Source organism: Cryptomeria japonica, chromosome 2 (genome assembly GCF_030272615.1).
Source record: "Cryptomeria japonica chromosome 2, Sugi_1.0, whole genome shotgun sequence".
NCBI classification, from domain to species: domain Eukaryota; kingdom Viridiplantae; phylum Streptophyta; class Pinopsida; order Cupressales; family Cupressaceae; genus Cryptomeria; species Cryptomeria japonica.
Genome location: NC_081406.1, coordinates 625,413,648 through 625,434,253, shown reverse-complemented (window position 1 = coordinate 625,434,253; position 20,606 = coordinate 625,413,648). Strand labels below are relative to the sequence as shown.

At 35.8% G+C, this 20,606-nt stretch overlaps 1 protein-coding gene across 1 annotated transcript in view; it reads left to right on the top strand.

Annotated features, from left to right (window-relative positions):
• The window catches only part of LOC131078673 (uncharacterized protein At1g51745), a 31,879-nt gene that overhangs the window by 2,534 nt on the left and 8,739 nt on the right, over nucleotides 1-20,606 (top strand). Inside the window, exon 2 of the mRNA XM_058016424.2 lies at nucleotides 5,847-6,916. Coding sequence (XP_057872407.2) covers nucleotides 5,847-6,916 — 1,070 coding nt within the window. The remainder of the gene's footprint in view (nucleotides 1-5,846; nucleotides 6,917-20,606) is intronic.

Genomic DNA, 20,606 nt, shown 5'->3' with positions numbered 1-20,606 from the left:
TCCTGTTCCAGTTTTAAATTGATCCTTTCCATATACCTTCCAATCTAGCCTTCTCCCTACAAGGTCCTATATCCTGTCCTGAAACTGAGCTACATCCATTTCAGACTTCAACATTTGCTTTGCACAATCTCTAAATTCCAACTTTTGGTAGAATCTGTCAACCATAGTTAGTGCATCTTCTGTAATTGATTTTTTCGACAGACAGTAAATTGTATCCATGTTTTTTGAAGTCTCTATACCATGTATTTAGTCTTCTCAGATAACAATAAAATCATATTTGAATATTGCAAAACATCTTACCTGTCACGCAAGATGATTTCTTCTAGATGGTTATAATTGTTTGCTTAAATTTTTTTATTTTCATTCCTGACTGCTCACTCATCATCCATTATGAAAATTTTTCATTTTCAATTGTTGTATGCAATGTGGTTGCCATTTGCTAGACCTTGCGATAACTATATATCCAAATGCTTATCCAAATGCTTAACATTTTGTAGATCTGGTATGTCTATTTGTTGTTGGATGGGATCAACATTGACTATAAAGGATCCTTCTCTACCATTATCGCATTAAAGACGATTCATTTTTTTTTCATTCCTGCCCCCTCACCCCCCCCACCCTCCCCACTCTAATATTGCTCCATTTAATTTTTTTGTAGTTGTTTGCCTTTTGCATTTGAATGCGATTGTCTGTGGAATCCTAAGTGGGAAAGATTCAATTTTTTCGTAGAGAATCCTTCTTTTCTTTCTGTTATTGTGAGGACTTTGGTGGTTTAGATTCGATATATGACAAATTGAAAAACACCTTTAGATTTGTTTTGTTTGTTTGACATATTTTGTGGAAATAAGTTCCTTGTTTGTGTCTCCAGTCGGTGTTCATGTATAATACACCATTTTTTTCTCTCTGACTCTTTCCTCTAAACTCAGATTTTTCTGCTCTTTAATTCTGTTTTTTTCTTGTGGAACCAGTGCTATATTTAAGCCGTCTTTCCTGTTCTTTAAGTGGCTTGTTCATTTGCTTCTAGTTACTTCTTCATTGTCTTCAAAAGTTTCTTGTTGTTGTTTGTTTGGCAAAATTATGCCTGCAACATAAGGACATTCTTGATATTTGATTGCCAAGGCTGTGGGGAGCTTTGGATTGAAAAGTCTTTGTCTGCAACTTGATAGATTCGTCGAGTCATGAGATTATCGAGTGATAGTAGAATTGCCAAAATCTGGAGTCTGATGTGGGCTTTGATACCGTGCTTATCTCTGTTAGAGTTTCTTCTGCATCTTGAGTCGGTTGGATGGATCAATTTTGTTGATTATCACCTTGTTTGGGAAGACATTTTTGGATAGATCATTTTGGTAAGAGCAGTTGAAACTATGAATGTCTAGGTGTTGTTTGTATCTTAGCTTAGTTTGTGGTTATGGCTGTATTTTTCTTTGGTAGTGCTTTGTTTGGTGTTTTTCTTAGCATAGTCCCTTATTGTAACCTCCTTTAACTTAAGTAGTACCAAAAAAAAGGTAGTACCTTGGTTGCTCCCTATCTTACTACCCTGCCTTAGCTGCTCTGGTCCTTGCTTGCGATGCAGATCTTTGCAGACATTTCCAAACCTTGTAAGTCCCTTTGGCAGAAGTTGATGCCTTGTTTGCTATTTCCATGGTTTAAAATGGACAATCATACTTCACAGCAATAACATCATGCACTTGAATCTATTTTGGAGATTCCTTCACTTTTGTTTAACTGAGCTTAAAACTTTGTTTTTCTAACTCTTGTTTCTCTCTAATGGTGGTTGACACATCTATTCCACCTTGAAATTGACAAATGATATTTTAGCACCATTGAAATGATCTCTTGAGATTTTAGACTCCTTGTGTTGTTCTTCCTTTGCACTGGATCTTTTTTAGGCCTTAACAAATAGCAGTAACCTTCTGTTTTCAAGATCCATCTTGAGTTATCAGGTGTCTTGTTGATCCTACCACACATGTGAGAGTCCAAAGGTGATTTTAATTCAACAGCATCATCATAGACAATTTGATTCTTGATTTTATCTCAGATTAAAGTGTTCCAGTCATACTGCCTTGCTATCTCTGTATATGCAGAATTAAATATCCTTGGTATATACAGAATAAAAGAATCTCTGCACTTTGTGCTTTGTTGTATATAAACACACATCTGAATGTCTATGCCATCCATTGATTTTTTTTGGCATCTTTGCCAAAAAAGTTCCAACATTGCTTTGCAAGAAAAATAAATTTTATCAAGATTGATCATCTACAATTTAGTCAAAATTTTATACCTACAGTGATCTTATAAGAAATATAGAGAATTTGGCAAAGCATTTTCTATCCCCCTAGTTTGAAGGTGACCTTGCTTTCTCTAGTGGACTTATTGGTGAAAAAATACGTTGCTTGCTTACCTATAAGCAGATCTCCCATAGCTGCATGAAGCTCCTTCAGAGTGGGAGATAATTTGTTTATGCATGTAAATGGACCCGTAGTGACCTATGTATCATCTCCAAAGGACGTGCTACAGAACAATGATGGATTCAAAAAGTATCTAGCGACATGGAGGGAGGCTGCATGTTTTGATCTTTTTGTTTTTGATAATCTCCCACAATGGCACGTGCTTGTCCTTGTTTTGTGTCATCCCAAAAAAAAATAAAAAAATGTAGTCGTCCATAATTGTACCATCTGTTTGACTGGCAAGGTACACTCCATCCACATTTGTTTCAAATTCACTTTTAGTTGGAGTCTGCAATTCAAGGAAGTGAGTAGAAAACCTCATCACCTCTCTATTCTGGTGTCAAACTGCCACACGCCCAATAGCTTTGCTAGGGATGTGAAGGAGACGTGCATTAGCTTTAGAAATGTTGCCTTGGATTTCAAGGTCATAAAAATGATATTTCCCTAGCCAAGTTCCCTGTGAACAAGTATATTTGTTTGGCTATATTTTTGTAGCAAATTGCATAAGGGGCCTTCTTATTAAAGTGACCCTTGGCAATTTCTCCCAACAATTTGGAAGGCAACTGAAATTGGTAGTACTCCCAACTGAACTAGTATCCCCCCGCTCATCTATGTTTGCAATTTCAATTTGAATTTCTAGATTCCCAGCATCCCCATCTTCATATATTCTATGAGAACTCGTTGTTAGGAAAGGTGTCTTGACCTTGCTCCTAATGTTGAGTATATGAAGAATGCTTGAGATGTAGGTAGAGGATAGTGAGTTTGTAGGTATTATTATGTTTGCAAAATTACTCTAGATCTGTAGTTGTTGATACTCTTACAAAGGTTTGCACTGTAAGTATCTGTAGTTGTTGATACTCTTACAAAGGTTTGCACTGCAAGTATATTGCAACTTTGTTTAATTAGCTCAATAATACATTGGGCTGCTTTGAAGTGTGAGTTTTTTCTCCTGAAAGGATTTTCCCCATGTAAATGAGAGACTTGTTTGTATGATTTTGTTTATATTTTATATGTTTTTCTCCTTTTTGTAATTCTAAAAATCTTAACATTTGCACAATACTCTCGTCTAAGATTAGTTCAGCAAGTGTTTCCACATATCTCTCTTCCTTTCACTTATAACAACTTAAGAAATAAAATTTATAGCAAAACTTTATTACATAAAATGCAAGAGCTCAAGACACAAGGGATATCCTTATCTTTTTCTTTCTTAGATCGCATCAGCTACAAAAGCAAAAGATACACAAAACTTGCAATCTTCATTCATTCAACCTTGAGTTGTTTGTTTGACAAATGATTAGCTAAATAGTAATATTTAAAAATAAATAAATTAATCAACTAGTTCTTCAAACAAGTTTTTCACTTTTTTTTCTTACTTTAGATTGAATGAAGCACAACAACATCAGAGGATACACAAAAGATCCAATCCTTATTTGATTCTTTTAGTAACAAAATAAAATAAAAAATTAAAACATTTAAAAACAAAAAGCAAAATCTAAAAGAGGAGTTTACTTAATTCTTCTTTTAGATTGCACGAGGTACAAAAGTAGAGGGAATAAACAAAAGTTAAACTAGCTATCTATTTAATCATTATACAAATAAACATTGATTTTAAAAAAAATCTCTAAAAACAACATTTCAAAACCCAAAAAGCAACATTTATAAACTTGAAACTTCGAACCAAAAAAAGCATAAACCCTGGAAATTAGGAAAAGGGGTACATGAATTGTTCATTTATATAATATATTTAAATTTTGTTTATTTGAATATTGTAATCCTCAACATAAAAAAAAGACATTCAAACTTAAAAGATTTGAGTGGGAAGTTTAGTTTTGAATTTACTTTGTTGGATGATGATTGACGAAGACATTTGAAGTGGATGGGGACTCTTCCTTTACCTCTTCCTCTTGTTCAATGTGAATGCCAAATTGTTGGTGGCATTTTCAATTGAGGGTGGGCTATCATACTAATTATTTTTTTGGGGGCTGTTGGCCCTGGTGGGCCTCACTCATTTATTAAGGTGAGGGTTTGTACTTTTTTTATAAAAAAAGTGGCTGTATTTTATTTGGGGCATGTGGACTTCTTGCCATCCTTAAGATAGTTGAGGGACAGAGAGGTATCCGTTGGCTTTCCCATGGACAATAGGGAGTCTTGGATTGCCTACAATAGGGAGTCTTGGATTGCCTCCTACTTGTAGGATGTTCATGGGGACATCCCTTGCATTGTAGGGATGTCCTGGGATAATTTCCTCCAACAAGTGGCAGTGAAGGGATGGTGACGAGACATCTTGTCCTTTTTGCCAAGGCCTAGGAAGTCTCCATTTCAAAAACTAGTTTTTTTTTGAGGAGCAGGGGGAGCGAACATGTCCCACGGAACAATGGATTATTTAGTGACCAAAAGCACTATATTCAGATCGGCTTCATCTTAAATTGTCATAGAATGAAACAAGATAATTATGAGGTCATGAAAATGCACATGAAACATACATGGATCATTCAAAATATATAGAAACATAGTTGACAAAATGGGAAGATTGTATATTTTTAGGATAATTATTAATAAAGACTTTGCTATTTGTAGCCAAAATACTTTTTGATTGTCTGCCAGAAACGGATGATGTTTCTGGATCTTTTGATATGTTCTAGCAGTACAAATCATAAAATTGTATAGGTATATGTGATTTTTAGCTTATAGTGTAGCCAGCTTGCCAACTGGGTATATAAGACCCCTCTTGCGGGACAAGATTTTTTCAATTAAAATATCATATTGTTTAAAGTTTGTATTCAGTGGGCTTCAATTTCATGATAAAGCTTAGGACTAAATAAGGCCTTGCCAATCAAAGAATATAAAAGCAATTCTGGGATAGGCACTTTTGAAATGTTTCCGTGAGCTATTAAACAACTCAAGTAAACTATGTTTAGCAATAGTGTTACAGGATAGGGATATGTGGCACCCGTTATTACTTAACTTCCATGATCGCTTAAAGTTTTCTATCACTCAAATGCATGAATCATGAATAATGCAAACCACAGAAATGAATCCAAACATGGCCCATGTGAACAAAACACCTAAAGGCCTAGTAAAAACCTTGAAATATAGCTACTCAAGAATGACACATAGAAGAATGCTGGATTTGTTGAATTTTCTGTCATTTTCACTTTTTGGGGAAAGGTAGCTACAGTTTCTAATCTCTTTGGCATGTATATATAATATGAAGACATGTTTTGCCCCTTGTCTAGATTTTTTTCTTCTAATTGTCTAATTGACTATGAAACTTGAGTTTTTAAGAACTTAAACAAATTTCTAGCACTACCTTCATCCTCTTTGTAGTATTTATTGCATGCAGATCTTTTTTACAATGTTGCGTGGAACATTCAATTTCTGAGGTTTTTACTCTTTCAGGGATTGGTACAATTTGGAGAAGTCCAAGCGAGTAAAAGCTTTTCGTTGTGGGGAGTTCAATGACTGCATCATAAAGGCAGAATCTTGTGCTGGTGCTCCCACAAAGAAGAGAGAAAAATATGCTCGTCGTGAAGATGCTATTCTTCATGCTCTTGAACTCGAGAAACAGCAAGCTGAGAGAAGAAAAGGATCCACATGTCCTGAAGTAGTTAGCTCAGATGGAAAGGAATGTGTTACTTTAGCAGAGCAATCAAAAAATTGTGATAAGAGCCAGTATGCTCCTGATGATTGCATTTACAGTGATTTTCTGGATGCTGAGAATTCTGGTGTATCAGGTCAGAATACAATCACAGAGTTTAGTTCCAGACAAATGGCCATCCAAAAAGTAAGACAGGAAAATGAGATAAACAGGGACGATGATGGAATTGAAGGCATGCCTAGGATGAGGGGGTTGCAGGACTTTGGGTTGAGAATTGCCCAGACAAAGAAGAAGCCTATTATAGCCATGGTTTCTGATGTTATGGGAAAAGTAGTCCCTGCTGAGAACTGTGCTTGTAGTGCTTCTTGTATTGCTAGTTCCACAGAAAATGAGAGCTTTATCATCAACAATAAAGGGTCCTTAAGCTATAAAAGGAAAAGATCTCATGTGGGGCATACAGATGAGCTCCTTGTCAAGAGACGTGATCGACGCCGGCCACTTACACAGGTTCTACAAAGCAGTGAAAAATTACCAGTATCTTGTTCCTCTGATTGTGGTTGCAGTATGCATGAATTAGTTCAGCAAGAGGGAAAGCAGAGAGGAATGCATCTTTTGGCACCAAAGCATGTGAAGAATTCAAGCTTTTATACACTTCCTAATAATAATTCAAATTGCACAGGAATTTCTCCTAAAAGGCAGATGTCATTTCAGGTTTCTCAACGTGTATGTCAAATCAAAGAGAAGCCTTCTCAATCTCATTCTTTGATGGCTGATAACACCTATGGTGATTTGCCAGAGCAGCAAAATTCAATCTCTAGTGAAAAAATTGATCTAGATTCAGTTGATCAAGAGGGTGACACCACATTTACAGGTGAATGTTTGCTAAATCTTTTTGCTGTAGCCTGTTTGAACTTTTTTTGCTTTTTGAGTTCATGTATTGGTGCAGGAAAAAGTACATGCAATGTTTATTCAAATTTGGAAATAGATTTTCTACTTTGCTCGTTTACAATTTCTATTTGTTTACAGTAACCTTCTAGGAAATATGACCAACACTGTAAACATGTGTAATGTTTTTGGAGGGCCTCTTGATTATGGATATATGTGTTAGGATTCAGAGTTTCGACAAAGATGGTTGCAATTTTATTGATGCTCTATATTGTATTCATCATATGGCAATAATTTAAAGGAACATAGATTGCAACCCTTTCAAGTAACATAGGCATGAAACAGAGTCTAGATTTGTTAAAATTGCTGCTGATTTATCAGACAGCGATCCAGATACTGTCAGGAATTTAGCCCTTAACATGTTTATAATTGGCAGAGAAAGATATTGAAGAAGTGTTGTCTTGATATTCTGAGAATGCAAGGGCTTTTGCATTTTCAATTTCCAAGCTACCAGGAAAGTGGGATGAGAGTATATTCAGAGAACTTGAAGGTTGTGTTTGGTTCATTGGCTAATGATGCCACTTTATATTTATATAATATAAATTAAATACTAACTGCATAGAGTCCAAGCATTGAACTCTGTTTCTTATCTGCAATCACTAGCCACTAATCCTCTTTGGATTGAAGTGATGAGAGACGGGGAGCTGAAAGTTTTGCAGTCGAATTCCAGTCTAAGGAATTTGTGGATATTTTGCAACCATACTTGTGGGATTTGTGTCTTTGCCATCTTTTTCCTAATATCTTATATACCTGAGATTTTTTCAAACAATAAGATTTATGAAGACGAAGTATGAGAAGGTAGAAATGCTTATGGAGATCCATCCATACAAAATTTATAGACTAAAGTTCGTTGTGAAGAGGTTCAAGGTGCTCAAATGCTTTGAAAATGAATGTAAACAAACAGCCATGCACCATATATGTGGATTAGCACTGGCCAAACTTTTTGTGAAGCAGGATAGTAATATCATTGGAAACTTGGGAAGTTGGAAGAGAGTCTGGCCATTCACATCAGGTTGTGTATTAGAAATTGGCCAAGTTGGATTCATTAATTAATGCCATCTGAGTTTCTCTGCATCCTGTCATGCATAGTTTTTTAATATTAGAGATTGATTACCAAAAAGGACCAAGGAGCAATTACAGTATATGGTGCACACTCCAGCCACAAGGCAGTTCCAGTCAGAAAGACCCATAAACACAGCAGACTTAAATAGTCTGCATAGAAACACAGTTGCCAACAAGGGACCATTACCAACATATCCAACTGAAAAGAGTAATATTTAAACATCACTGCTACCAAAAACAACTCCACAGAATATGACTGACGACAAAACATATTATTTCCAACAACACTTTTGGTCACTGTCATTTTCATAGTAGTCTATCTCTTAGGTTCCAATAACAGGTTCTGCTTCATCTTCTAAGTTCAGATCTTTAACAATCGGCTCATAATTCACTGATTTCCTGGTATTTCTACTGATTTCTAACTCTTTTAAACATCAACATATCCAACTGAAAAGAGTAATATTTAAACATCACTGCTACCAAAAACAACTCCACAGAATATGACTGATGACAAAACATATTATTTCCAACAACACTTTTGGTCACTGTCATTTTCATAGTAGTCTATCTCTTAGGTTCCAATAACAGGTTCTGCTTCATCTTCTAAGTTCAGATCTTTAACAATCGGCTCATGATTCACTGATTTCCTGGTATTTCTACTGTTTTCTAACTCTTCTAACTCTTTTTCTTTTTAAGGCTTGGACACATTATTTTTCTCCATATATTCTCTAGGCAGCTACAACTCTTTATTGTCAATGTTGTTTCTATCCTGTGGCCAGAAGTGTGCATTAACAATCTCTTTTGTGTAGACCAAAGTGAGGCCCTATTTCAAAAGGATCTTGAACCTGCTTTTCAGGATCTCCATGATCATTGAAACCTGTATCATTATTTAAAAAAGAAATGAGCTCATTGTTGGAGTCAGTAAGATTTCTTCTTCTACCTTGGAATAAATCATCATTTCTTGCTTTCCAAATATGCCACAAAAATTCACCAGTTAAGAGAAATTGGAATTCATTAAGCTCAGTAGAGAAGCTTTTGTCATGCCCAAACAAGATTTCAGCCCAATTAAACCCTTCCCTATTATCCCAAATTAGAGAAATTCCCAAAACGATAGATCACATTTTAAAAGCAAATGGACAGTCAAAAAACAAATGCTCAAATGATTCAATTTTATTACACATTTTGCATAGATTGACAGGGAAACCACAATTATAAATGCCATTGAAAACAAGCTTTTTTAGAATAAGCAACCATCTAAAACAAATTTTTTTGGGCTCACAAACAGAAGACCACAATTGTGCATGGTTATGACATAGCTTCTTATAAGCAGTGCATATTTACTTGTATGAGGTGTTCCTAAACCAATGATTATCAAATTGTCCAGAAAGATCCCAAAACTAGAAAAGGTATATGCTTTTTCTTTCATGCTTCACTTTGGTTATGAAATATTAAATAAATTTTCTCTTGATTACCTGTGGAATAGATCTTGATTTCAGATTTTTCTTTGCTTGCTTGAAGAACCAAACTTTAGTAGAGAGTTAACTGTAATCAAGATTATCTATGTAATTCAACCCTTCAGAGGTTGATTGATTAAATGCTTGTCAGAGGCACATGTACTTGCGATTGGTGGTTTGTAATGTCCCCATTTTAAAATAGGATTTAATAATAAATACTAATAATAAAATTAAATTATAAAAGAATAAAATTAAATAATTAAAATTTAGTAAGTTTAATGAAGGGTTGAAACTTGAAAAACTTGAAAGGCATTAAATAAAAAGTTACGACTCCCTCAAACATGAGGTATAAAAAGGGAGAAAAGAACTTCATTTGAGGAGGGCATTTTTTATCTATAATGAGAAGTACAGATTTGATTTAAATGGTAACACAGCAATGAGGAGACATGACCCTTTAAATGGATCTCTTTCCAAAGAGAGGTGTCTTGTCAATAAAATAAGAAAATATAAAAGGATATGCAAGGCAGAAAGGAGGATATAGGAGTCCATTTTAAAAGCAGAATTCTTAGTATGACAGCAGATACATAAATATCTTATAAGCAGATTTGAAAAGGGGAATATATGCAGAATTGAAGGAGATCAAGCAATCATTTTGGGGGAAGAACATCCACAGATTTAAACATCTACAGCAGTCATCCAAATCACCGAATAGAAGCAATTACAACAATTGATCAAGAAGATACACTCAGATCAGACGTGTGAAAGCAGCAGACCTCTAACTATTTCAGATCTGTTATAACAAGCATCTAATAATCTTAATAATTGCTCTTGTGGTATATATTTAGCCTATGCATTATTTGTTAACATTTATCTCTTATTTATGTATATGTATGATTGGATATAAAATGCATGTCTATTAATGAATCTGTTTGTGAACACCAATCATGTAGGGAGGGAAGGTGTAAGGAAGAGGGGTAAGTATGAGATCACCATCTAAGTAGGCCACCTTGAGTGGATATCCATGTTGCCTGCTGTTGGGGCCAAGAGGGCAAATATTTGCTCTTGGGCTTAGATACGACAATTAAGAGGCCCCCTATCACGATCTCCTCTCCGACTCTACAATGATTGATTATTGGCCTTAAGGGATGAGGCATGAATAGGGAAAGTAGGTACAAGCACCCCACTAGGTAGACTACCCCGAGTGGATGTCCATGTTGCTTGCCATTGGGGCCAAGAGGGCAAGTGTTTGCTCTAGGGCTTAGTGCGGGGATGGCTTCAGGTGGACCTATCATGCTTCTTTATCCAAACCCTAATGCGTTTGAATAGTAGGAACTGATATAGATATTGCCTACACAATGATTTGGGATTATTACATGTTAGTATCTAGCCCTAATAATTGAAGAAATATGTATATATTTATCCTTGGTTATGGTTGCAGGATCTAATCAAGGCTCATATTGTTTAAAAGAGATATTTTACTTGGCAAAGATATAACCCTAACCCTAACTCATCTCTTGCTTTATTGCAACTGTGATTCTAGGGAACAATCTAGAGTAAATCTGGAAGGGGACAATAGTTATTTACTACCTGAGGTGATTGTGTTTTTGATTAAATCATCAAATGGTTCTTGACATTCCAGTCTGTAAAAGTGTTAAGGGATTGTAACAGGTAAGAGGGAAACTTTATCCCAGATTGTAACAGGTAAGAGGGAGACATTATCCCATAGAAATTTAGATTCCAAACTCTCATGGAGGAACTGGATCTTTGGTGTATTCTTGAACACAAATTGACCACCCTAATAGATCCCCAATCACTTGTTGGCTATGTAGTGAAGGCTGCTAAGCTATAAAAAGGATTGTCTCAGACTCTGTTGAAGACTGCTAATGATATTGTAATGTCTGTCAAAGAAATTTATGATTCTTGCTTCATTTCGAACATGAATATTCTGAGAAAGATACCAAAATGCGAATATTTTAATAAAGGTTCATTTGGAGACTTAAGTTGTCCTATGTTTGTATGGGCGAATCTAACATGATAAATATCATGAATAAGATTGATTTACTATACTAGTTTTTGTTACTGATCTAATGTTCAAGATCAGGAGTTCACAACCATTTTTTTGAATGGATTCTCCCGACATGGGAAGCATTCTTGATCATTATTTGTGCTTAGTAAAAGTTACCCCTATACAATTCAATGTGGAGCATCCTTGTCCAAGAGGAAACAAAGGTTGAAAGAAGAAGCTCAGGAAGGGTAAGCAGAAATAGGAAGCCTTATCTTATTTTGATGCAAACAAAAAGAAAGGTCATTTAAAATTTTAACTTGTTACAAATGCAAGTACAACAGACATTATGCCTATGAATGCATGGAGATGGAATGCTAGAACAAGTGGACACAGAAATGTCAAATTAAGCAGTTTGTTGAGAGTGCAGGCATTTCAGTTGAGGTAGATGAATTCCCTTGAAACTTGAAACCATGCTTTGTATGATTTCAGCACTTTCTTTAATTCTACTTTTAGACAAAGTTGGCATATAGACAGTAGAGCATGAGGACATATCTCATGACAAGAGGCTGTTATTCATGAGGACATGTCTCATGACAAGAATAAACTAGAATTCAAGTGGCTTTAGGTAATGACCACTTATCTATTGATTGGAGCTAGCATCAGTCCCATTACTTTCAACTTTCAAGTGATGGGTTTTTGCTTGAAACATGTTTTGTGTTTTTGTAGTTTGACCAAGAACTTGTTTGCTATTGCAGGCATTATTGAGTGTAAAGCTGAATTTGATCATAGTCAGTGTCATTAGAGTGCAACAAAGAATTTTCACAACTTGCTAAATTTATTATGATGGTGGCTTGTGTAGGATTCTTGTAGCCTCTACTTCTAATGGAGACTTGGTGCATCATAATGCTAATTTGTGGGGATTATTAGCATAAATGGCTTGACCATTTGAATTGTCGTGTATATTGATATTCTCTTTTGCATGCGCTGCTAGATTTTAAAGTTGAGCATACTGTGTGTGTAAGGGATTCCTACTTGGGAAACACACTCCAAAGCTGCCTTTTCTATCTTTGAGTGGTGATCAATGGAGATTTTTACATTTATTCATTCTGATGCATGCAGATCTCTGTCTGATTTTTCCTTGATAGGTAGTGTTTACTATGCCTTATTTTGGATTGCACTTGGCAGCTCTCCAAAACTCCCTTTCCTACCCATAAGCAAAGATCAAGGGAAATTTTCAAATCGATCCCTAGATGTATGGGACCTGTGGCTTCTCTATCCTTGGCAGGTAGTCTTTATCTTGTCTCTTTTATCGATGATTCTTCATGAAAATCCTGGGTTTACTTAATGAAAACTAAAGATAAAGCTTCAAATAAGTTTAAAAAAAGGGCTATGGTGGAGAACCAGAAAAGCAAGAAGGTTAAGAAACTAAGGCAATGGAGGAGGGTACACCTCCAATGAGTTTGACACTTATTACAAAGAGGCAAGGATAAAGAGAGAGCTCAGTTTCTTATAATTCCAATCAGAATGTTGTGGTTGAGAAATATAATTGGTCCATCAATGGAACTGCAAAAACTATTGATGCAATGCAAAAAGGGGCACAAGGCACAAACACAAGTTCAAATGTTAATAGATTAGTTCCAACCAAAACTAAACACAAATGAACTCAAAAACCTTAAGATGCATACCAAGAGAGATATAAAGCAAACAATGAAAAGCATACAGAAACGAAAGAAGGAAAGAAGACTCCCCAAGATGCTCCTAAAGATGCTCATAGATGTTCCTCCCTTGCTCTTCTCCTCTCCAAGATCCAAATGGGTGATTGTAAGTAGCTCTCAGCCTTTAGCACAAAACCATGGATGGCATGAAGATTTGAAAGTGGTTGAAAGATGATTTAAAATCTATTATTATGCAAATGTCTAGACTAAGATTGCTATGAGAAAGCTCTATGAACATACAAGTATAATAACAATGCAAAAATGCTTCCTCCTTTTCTTGAGAAATGAGGTCCTTTTATAGGGAAAAATGTTGATTGAATGGCTAAGATTGAGTGAGCTTGTGAAGGGCTATGATTGATGGGTTTGTGATCCATGTGATTGCTTTCAACCCAATCCCATGATGATAAGTGTCAACATGAGATGGCTTGAGAGGAGAGGGAAGAAGCATTTAATGTCTGAGGAGACATGAGGGTTACCCTAGGAGGGTTTGGTTAGGCTTGAGTTAGTGGATAAAGCCTTTTATCCAAGGGTAATGCTTTTATCCAATGGATAAACTCTTGTGCAAGAATTAATGGGGATAACCATGGTCAAAGCAATGAATGCTTGAAGAGACCCATGAGTTAAATGAGGGTTGAGTTAGAGGGAAAGTCTCAAACCATGTGGGTAAGTTTAGTTAACCATTAATGGTTATGTAAGAGCCATAAAGGCTTTGAAAGACTTTGGGGGTTAACTTGTTGAAGAATAAAAGCTTTTAATGCATTTCAAAGACTTTGGGGCATTTTTGAGAAGTGACCTTTGTTTCGGAATGTGCAAATGATTAGAGAGGGGGATTAGGCTAATTGGAGGGGGGGTGGGGGTTAGAAGAATTTAGAAGGAAGTTAGTGGGCAAGTGGGTTTGGTGGGTGAGAGAAAATATGACTTTATTTAGGAATAAAATCTATATATTTGTGCAACTTGCATTTGTAGGAAAATGCAAGTAGGGTGGGATTTTAAATAAATATTGATTTATTTAAAAGGGGAATTTGATTTGTGTTTTTAAATAAATGTTGATTTATTTAAATAAGAGGAATGAGGGAAATTAAATAAATTAGATTTTTTTAATAATTGGGTTAAGTTAGGGATTTTAATTTTAAATAAATTTATGTAATTTATTTAATTAAAATAGCAGAATGGGGGTTGAATGAATTAATTAAATGTGAATTTAATTAATAGAGGAATATTAGTGTATCAAATAAATATTAAATATTTATTTAATCTAGTGGACAGATTTATGTGTCTACAACTATCATTCATGAAAAAGATTTGCGTATGTGTCCTTGGACTAAAGAATCTAGTACTACTTTCTACATCTTCAATATGTGCTCACTCAACACTTTAATAGAAATTGTGGAGAAGGCCTTAACAGATAAGAAAGCTAGAGGTATTTGGTTTTTGAAATTTGGCTCTCTTTGTACCTAGATAAAATGGAAGAAAATGTAAATAAAATTGTAAAATTTGTTGAGGAGGGATGGTCCTCAGGTTCTCAGGAGGCTCCTACAATGGCCGAATAGGCTGAGATGTGCTATACCAAGTACAGATCAGAAATAAGATTCTAAAATGATTGATTCTAGCCTAGAAGGAGATGACTTACAATCTTCCATTTCAACTTGAAAGTTGAGTTGGCTTTCATAGGTTTTACGATATGTAGAGGAGCATGTTTTCATGCCTAGTACTTCATTTACCTAAGAAATTTTCTACACATCTTACATTGATGACTTTTGTTGCCATTGGCATCCCATTTATATGTGTCTCATCTTTGCTTCCATGTTTAGCATTCGACTGATCCATCCTTTGTTGATAACAGATTTGAGACATCCTGAAGGGGTCCCCTAACTGTCAAAAGATGCAAAAATTCACAAAGAGTCTTGAGTCTAGGTTGTTGTTGGTGTTGTCCTTGGTGTTTGGGTGTTTTCAACCTTTCAGACTTTCGAGGTTGTCCATACCTGCATGCCTTCCCTGTCATTGCCAAAAACTTGCTTAAGTCCTCATAAAATATTCATCTAAGTGTTGTTTTGTTGGAGTTTCCCATCCCTCGATACCATTCCTTTGTCATTTCTGAGCTTCGAAGGTCAAAAGTTTGTTAAAAACCTAAGCTCTTTGCATCCACCAAACTTTTAGACTTCCTCATCCATCCATCCCTTGGTAGCCATTCCCCTACATCTTCACTCCTTGAATTTTGATCCCTTGCACTCAAAAAATATTTCTAAGTTGTGCAGGTTCATACTTTCATCCTTGACTTAGTACTAGGTTAAGCTCCCTCCTGACTTCAATTGCCAAGGAAATCTTGTTTTGAGTGTGTTGACATTTGTCATGGTTTGCAAACATCAAAAGTGCCAATGAATGAAAGAGAAGTCAAGAAATTGTGTTTCGGCGATTCATATAGTTTGCAAAACATTCAAAACCTGGGCAAGGGAACAAAGAAAAGTCACCAAGTTCACGAGTTCTCAAACTCTATGAAAGTTTGATGAAGGGGGAAGGAATAAGTTCATTGTGTTGGCAAGTTTGTGAGCTTGCTAATTTGCTAGAACGCTATCATGGTTCTTAAGTTTGCAAAATGTGCTCGATATGGTTTGCCATGTTAGCAACAAGTGTGAAAGATTGAAGAAGAAAAAATAAGTCGCAAAGTTCCTGATTTTTCTAAGTTTGCAAGTTCATGAATTTATCAAAAATGCGGCATGGATTTGCAAGTTCTTCATTTCGCTGAAAGTGCCACACTTGAGAGAGAGAGAGAGAGAGAGAGAGAGAGAGATGGCCATGCCCTTGATATCAATAAGTTCACAAGCTCACAAACTTGCTAAAAGTGTGATGTAGTTCGTGAAAGGCCAGAATCTGTAACATAACAAAAATAGGGAAAAATAACAAATGTTTTAAAATAGGCGAACTATGTGATGGATGCAAAAAAAGAGGTGCGATCTGTTAAAAGATTTTAAATGCTAAGCGCCAAAAAGATTTTAAATGCGAAGCCCCAAATGTAATGGCATGTTTCTCTACCCACTCCCACCTGCTTGCCTTTATTGCAAATCAAATCTCCCAGCTACTTGCATTAATTCATCAAGTCTCCCTGATATCCTGGCTGTCCAATTTGGAGGGAATACATCTATGCCCTTGATTTTCAGATTGCTATAGTGTTGTCTTCTAGGTCAAGTGCCTAGCTGGGTTAAAGAGGTTTTAGATTTCATTTTGAAAGGCGATTAGATTGGATTGGATGGGAGCAGTTACAAAACTAGTAGAACAGTGATATTCATAGAAAGGTCTAGATTTTCAACTTCCAGTTTTGGGTAAAGTTATTTTGGTATTGAAATGATTTGGGTTTCCCAAATTTCAAATTTGTAATAAACTTTTGTAACCTTTGTAGATCGAATGATCTACCTTAGTTGAGTGTCTCCTTGTGTATGGTATGCATTTTTCAATGTGTTCATGAGTATCTGGCCAATTAGACAATCGTAAAATCCTTGCAAAGCTTTTGTAAGGTATCTTTTCAGAATAATAAAGGAAATGTATGGGTATGCTTATGGATAATTCAGTAGAATCATTTAATATTCTGCAACTATCCATTGTTCTTCTAAATGTATGTGTAGAGCTTATCTCGCTTGTGCATTTTGAAAGGCATAGTCTTTTGTGGTAAATTGATTAAGTTATCACCTTTGGTTTCAGTAAATACATCTATGAACTTGAAGACACTGTTGTCCAGCTAGATAAAGGCATTGGTCTGGTACTGGCTCCATCTCCTGATCATCCCAACACACTCAAAACAAATTAATATAAACATCTTTTCAGTTTTATCTATTCTAGTCTGTTTCAACTGCCATGTCTGAATGCACCTAGCAGCAGAAGGGTTTATTATAAAACACATTCTCAGACACCTATGAGGCAGATTATCTGCTCTAATAAGGTGCTTGACCTGGGATATCGCAAACCAGCATATAGGCATGAATTGACAACTGAAATAGGGGTGCATATGCAGTGGGTATGGTTTACATCAAGGGTAGTGTTTGGTTGTTGTGATATTTGTTGCAGCACCTTAGTGTTTAGCTGATTGTAATGTTAAATCTAGTGTTATGAGAGACAATCATCATAATGAGAGTTTTACTCAAGCATGAGTGCTAATGCATAAAATGCACTCAATTGTTGATGAATGTATAAAGTGCAAGTTGCCGTAGTATAGAAAAATCTTCTCCGTTTATCCTCTATCGTTTTCTTAAACATAGTTTTAAATCTCAGGCTTGTCAAAAACTCGGGAGCCCAAAATTTTAACTTGGACTCAAGCTTAGCAAAAACCAACATATAAAAAATTGTATAAATTCATGAAATAAACAACACACAAAAGACTGTTAAAAGCAATAAAGACTCCATTAGAGAATGCATTTGTATATTTACTACTATAATTTTATTTCTAGACCAAAAAGGAGTACAATGCATATTTTACTGTCATGTGATGATTTTTTCACCATCAAAGAGAACTATGAATCTAGATAATATTTTCCATATTTCTCCTCTAACAAAAGCTCCTCATTGACTGCATTTTGAATTGGATGATAAAGATTCGTTTTTAAATTAATCTTTAAGCTTGTCCCATCTACTACTACTCTCCTCCAAAATTAATCATCTACAGAGTAGACATGGTTGTCACATCCTTGACAATCCAAATATGGATAGATGTTATCCAAGTCAATCACATCATGAATCTCCTCCCTCTTTTTGCTTATTTGATGCAAATACAAAGTTGTATTGCACGAAAATGAATTCATTATGGTGCTTTTGGGTCAACCAATTGTGCTTCAGTTTATGTGAATGACTTAAAAAATGCCCCACGTGTGCTTGCAAATGGAAGCATTATAGGGCTGACACAAAGTTGGATTTAGATTTTGAAGATTTAGTGTTTTTGCACAATAATCTTCCCATCATAAATTTGCTAAGAGGTTATGCATATTTTTATTAAGTAAACTAGACTTACACTTATTAAAGAAATCTAGTATATTATGTAACTTTCATTGAACTTTTGAAGGACTCAATTTTTTTTTGTATCCGGCTGTTGGGTCATTCTCCTTTGAATGCATAGAGGTTGAAGAAAACAGCCTTCTTTCCACACGTTTGTAAATCTTCAACTTGTCAAGAATAGTTGATTACTTTAAAGTTCTTAATTGTTAAGTTACCTTGAGGATATTGTATGTGCTTTTGGCAGTTAATCATCAAAGAGTCTTTATAACTTTTTCCCCTTTGGCCTTCTTTTAAATACGGAGACTCCAACCATCTAACACTCACAAATATTTGCTTAAGAGATGTTAGTGAGGCTACAATGTGATAATATGGTGGCAATTGTGCAACTCCTAATTGTACAAGCTCCGTCCTTTGGTGTGCTCACTCATTGAGATTTATTTAATGATGTTTCCTGCTTCTTCAACCATGGTATTCACCCATCCCAGTATGCCCATGTCCTCAATTAGGGATCAATACAATGAGCAGGAAAAAGATTCCAAAAATGGTGGAGTGCTTTTCGTCAAGAAGTCTTCCTATTGCTACTTATGTTCCTTGTAATGTGCCCTAATGGGACCCTCTTATATTCTGACCTAGAATCACAGTTTTAGTGCATAGCAAATACAATATACTATTGTCAACTAAGCTTGGTCTGGAATCTACACAACAGTTTAGTCAACATTTCCATTATGCCTTAATAGATTATATATTCAGCATTCTTATACATTGCATAGTTATATGAAGGATTCAACAACCCGTTTTCTCCCTATACCAGTTCCCATTATGGAGCTCAAAAAGAATCATACAAGGTGCGTCGAGTCTATCTCTCTCCAACAAGTCCAAGAGCACCAAGGACCTCGTCAACTTGACCTCTTGGCCCACACTCGGGGTTGGCATACCTGTGGAGCCTAGTGCTCTTGCTTCCTTGCATTCTCCTTCCTAGTATTCCCTTATTCTTTATCTGTTATAATCTACTCTAATGTAACAACAGAAAGAGTGGGTATATGAGACGTGAAAGGGTTGCTTGGGTCCGTTGTCTACCAAATCCAAGGAATGGTTGCTTCTAACCTCCTTGCTAAACTTGGCGACTCATGTTGCTCTCCCTCCAAGCCCATTACCTATACACACATCAGCTTGTGAGTCTGGCATAGAGAGTGTAACTGGTTCCTTGACTCCAAGGGTTCTTATGACCACTTGTGAGCCCCTCGTCACCACTGGATTACACCTCTATCCTCTTCCCACAAGATGCAACCAACAGATTGGACCACTGGAAGTGCATACATCTCACATGGACTAATTCTATATAAATATTGCTACTGTATTTACAAACATATCCAGATATATATTTATTTGCAGATTTGTATTAAACACATTGTCACATGAGGTTAGTTCGTACCTCAGTCTTTGCTTCTGCAGACTTAACTAATATGATTCATGTTGATGCTTGGTTGCCAGTATAAGTGTGGCCTTTGATCTGCTGTAGATTGCTTTCTGCTTTCTGCCATGATTCAAACTAAAATCTTTTTATGGTTCAAACTGTTTTCAGATTGGAGTTTCCTCCTTATTATTTCCCCTTTACCAGAATTTTCCCCTCTTTCGATCCTTTTGTTTGAGTGAATGGTTGATGATATTCTGATTCGATAATCTCTGTTGTGTACGCTTCTTCTTTTCCTTTCCTTTATATCTCTCAATGTGAGGGAGAGGTCACATCTCTTCATCATGTGTGCCCTTTGGCAAGAGACACACCCTTTCACCATTAGCACCCTTTGAAAGAGTGCAACTCTTCATTATTTCTGCCCTTTGAAAGGGACACAACCTTTCACAGTCAGATCTGCACTTATTTAAATTAGATCTGCACTTCTGATTCCCAAAGTATCCCCCTCCCAAATGAGGTTCTCTTCTTCTTTTTATATCTCATGTTTGAGGGATTCACAACTTTTCATTCCATGTCTTTTGACCATTCATTAACATAATTCTTTTAAATTTTAATTTTAATTTTATTTTTATTCTTTTGAATTTTAATTTTATTATTATTATTTACTATTAAATTCTATTTCAAAGTGGGGACATTACATTCCTGCATTGTCAATCACAAACTGGATGACATTCTTTACACTCACTTCTGTGGCTTCCTCTGACATATTGCAGAAAGTTAGAAAAAAACATTTTTAATTTCATTGGAGGCATCACTGAACTTGAAGAACTAGTTAGCCTCCTGATGCCACCAGAAAGTTGATCCAGATGTGGTTCTTGACATCTGTCCACCCATCAGACAAAATACTGTAACCCGTTTTGTGCAAAATTTGCTTTTAATCTTCTGGAATCACCTTAGTATTTTTTCACATCATCCTCCAATGAGGGCCCTCA